The sequence below is a fragment of the Cataglyphis hispanica genome, unplaced genomic scaffold (genome assembly GCF_021464435.1).
Source record: "Cataglyphis hispanica isolate Lineage 1 unplaced genomic scaffold, ULB_Chis1_1.0 scaffold41_size10474, whole genome shotgun sequence".
Taxonomy (NCBI): Eukaryota; Metazoa; Arthropoda; class Insecta; order Hymenoptera; family Formicidae; genus Cataglyphis; species Cataglyphis hispanica.
In genome coordinates, this window is record NW_026099205.1 from 7,477 (window position 1) to 10,474 (window position 2,998).

Genomic DNA, 2,998 nt, shown 5'->3' on the forward strand with positions numbered 1-2,998 from the left:
AATGTATTAAAAATTAAAGAAAAAAGCTTAGGTAGTTTATATAAATAAAATATTAATTTGTGGAATTAAGGAAGTAATATTTATTATTCTAGGTAATTTTAAATTTATTGATTTATTCATTTATAATATTGATTAGATTTATTGTATTTATATTTGTAAGGTTATATTTGCATATAATTGATTTAGGAATTATTATAGAATGATTATTATTTTCATTTAATTCTATTAATGTAGATTTTTTGTAATAATTGATTGAATTTCTTGTTTATATATTAGAGTAGTAATGTTGATTTCATCAATAATTATATTATATAGTATAATTTATATAGAGAGAGATAAATTTATTAATCGATTTGTAATTATAGTAATTTTATTTATTTTTTCTATGATTTTAATAATTATTAGACCAAATTTAATTAGAATTTTATTTGGGTGAGATGGATTAGGGTTATCTTCTTATTGTTTAGTAATTTATTATCATAATTTTATTAGATTTAATTCAGGGATAGTAACAGTTTTATGTAATCGAATTGGTGATATTGGATTATTAATATCTATTAGAATTATGTTTATTTATGGAAGGTGGAGAATTAATTTTATAGATAGGTCGATAATTTTAGTTTTAATAATAATATTATTTGCGGCAATTACTAAAAGAGCTCAAATTCCTTTTCAGTTTGATTACCATTGGCTATGGCAGCTCCTACCCCTGTATCTGCTTTAGTTCATTCTTCTACTTTAGTAACAGCGGGTGTTTATTTATTAATTCGTTTTAATAAAATTTTAATTGAAAGAATAATGGATAAAATTTTATTATATTTATCAATTTTTACTATTTTTATTTCTAGTTTAATAGCAAATTTTGAGAATGATTTTAAAAAAATTATTGCTTTGTCTACATTGAGACAGTTAGGATTAATAATAATAATTTTGAGGTTAGGATTAAATTTATTATCTTTTTTTCATTTATTAACTCATGCAATTTTTAAATCTTTATTATTTATATGTGCAGGGATTATAATTCATTTGATGAATAATAATCAAGATATTCGATTTTGTGGTAAGATAAATGAGTATATTCCTTTTACTATAATAAGATTTTATATTTCAAGATTGGCATTAATAGGATTTCCATTTTTAACAGGATTTTATTCAAAAGATTTAATTATAGAGTCTGTATATATAATAAATATAAATATAAGTTTATTAATATTAAGAATATTATCACTTTCTTTTACTATTTCTTATTCATTTCGTTTATTTTATTATATTTATTTTGGGGAGGTTAATAGGAGAGGATTTTTTTTTTAAAGAAGATAAATTAATAAATTTTTCTATAATTATTTTAATATTATTTAGATTAATTAGGGGTCATTATTAACTTGAGTTTTTTTTGATAATTATTTTATGTTTATAAAATTAATGTAAAAATAATAACAATATTAATATTATTTATGGGGTTGATTTTTGGATATTTTTTTACTTAAAAATTTATTGAAGCTATATATATATAGATTTTTTTAGTTCAATATTTTTTTAAATTATATATATATATTGATTTATCGACCATTCTTAATTATAGGATATGAGGTTTATAGATTAGATAAAAGATGAGTTGAATTTATGGGAAAAATTTAATTTTAAATATCATTAAAGAAATTAAAGTAAATATGAAGTTATATAAAATTTTTATATTTATTTTTATTCTTTCAATAACAATGACGTTAATTTATATAATTTTATAGGTAATTAATTTATGAATAAATAATTTATATAGCTTATATATAAAGCATAATATTGAAGATATTAGGAAAATTATTATTTTATTTGTAAATAAATTTATAAATAATTAAAAATTATATTATTTTTATAATGAAAATATAATGTTTTATTTTAAACTATATAAATATTAGAAGAAATAATAGAGAAGAATTTATTTATTATAAATTTTATTTTAAAATTAGGTAAAAATTAATAAGATAAAATGAAATAAAATGAATTTAAATTTCATTGAATATTGAATTAGAAGTTCAATTTAAGTTATTTCATTTAATTATTATTAAAAAAATTTTTTTTAACTGGAATATAATAAAATTCAGTTTGATTATTAACAATAATATACCTCTGTTTTGGTTTCAGTTAATTAAAAATTATATTCCTTTAGATTAAGAAATATAATCAATTTTTAAGTCGAAATTAAATGTAAGATTTTTTTTACTTTAAAGGATAAGATTTATATAAGTATTATATAATTTTTAAATGCAATTTAAGTGTTATTAATTAACTAAAATCCTTATTATAAAATAATAAAATATGGGTATAGTAAGAAGATAGATTTAGGTTTTTCAGTCAATAGATTTTTCAAGATATTCGATAAATAATCCAATAATTAGGATTAATAAAAATAAAAAAGAAGAAAATATTATAATTTTATTTAAAAAGAAATTTATATAAATTAAGGGAATTAATAAAGTAATTTCAATATCAAAAATTAGAAAAATTAGACTAATTAGAAAAAATTGAATTCTAAAAGGTATTCGAGATTGGCTTATAGGGTCGAATCCACATTCAAAAGGAGAGGATTTTTCTCGATTTTTAAATAGTTTTTTTGATATAAAAAATTTATTAATAAGATTAGAAAAGATAAAAGAATAAAGATTAAAAAGATAAAAATTATAGATAATATTATTTATATTAATTTTTAAAATAAATTTTTTAAATGGAAATTAAATGTAATATTTTATACTATATAAATATAAATTTGATAAAATATAATTTATTATTTAAGTAGATTTATTAATATCTTCATCAGTAAATTGAAATATATAGAAATAATCAAATAATGTCTACGAAGTGTCAATATCATGCGGCTGCTTCAAATCCAAAATGATGAATTCTTCTAAAATGAAGGTAATTTATTCGTAAAAGGCATACTGAGAGGAATAATGTTCCGATAATAACATGTAATCCATGAAAACCTGTTGCAATAAAAAATGTA

The 2,998-nt window shown here is 17.4% G+C and overlaps 1 protein-coding gene across 1 annotated transcript; it reads left to right on the forward strand.

The window, feature by feature from the left end:
• The first annotated feature begins 245 nt into the window (after window positions 1-245).
• On the forward strand, window positions 246-1,719 carry LOC126858678 (NADH-ubiquinone oxidoreductase chain 5-like). The gene has a single exon (XM_050609152.1). The coding sequence runs from the start codon at window positions 694-696 to the stop codon at window positions 1,309-1,311; it is 618 nt and encodes a 205-aa protein (XP_050465109.1). The 5' UTR covers window positions 246-693; the 3' UTR covers window positions 1,312-1,719.
• The last annotated feature ends 1,279 nt before the right edge of the window (window positions 1,720-2,998 follow it).

Coding starts and splice junctions, on each gene's coding strand:
- LOC126858678 (XM_050609152.1), top strand. CDS start 694: ATGGCAGCTCCTACCCCTGTATCTGCTTTAGTTCATTCTTCTACTTTA.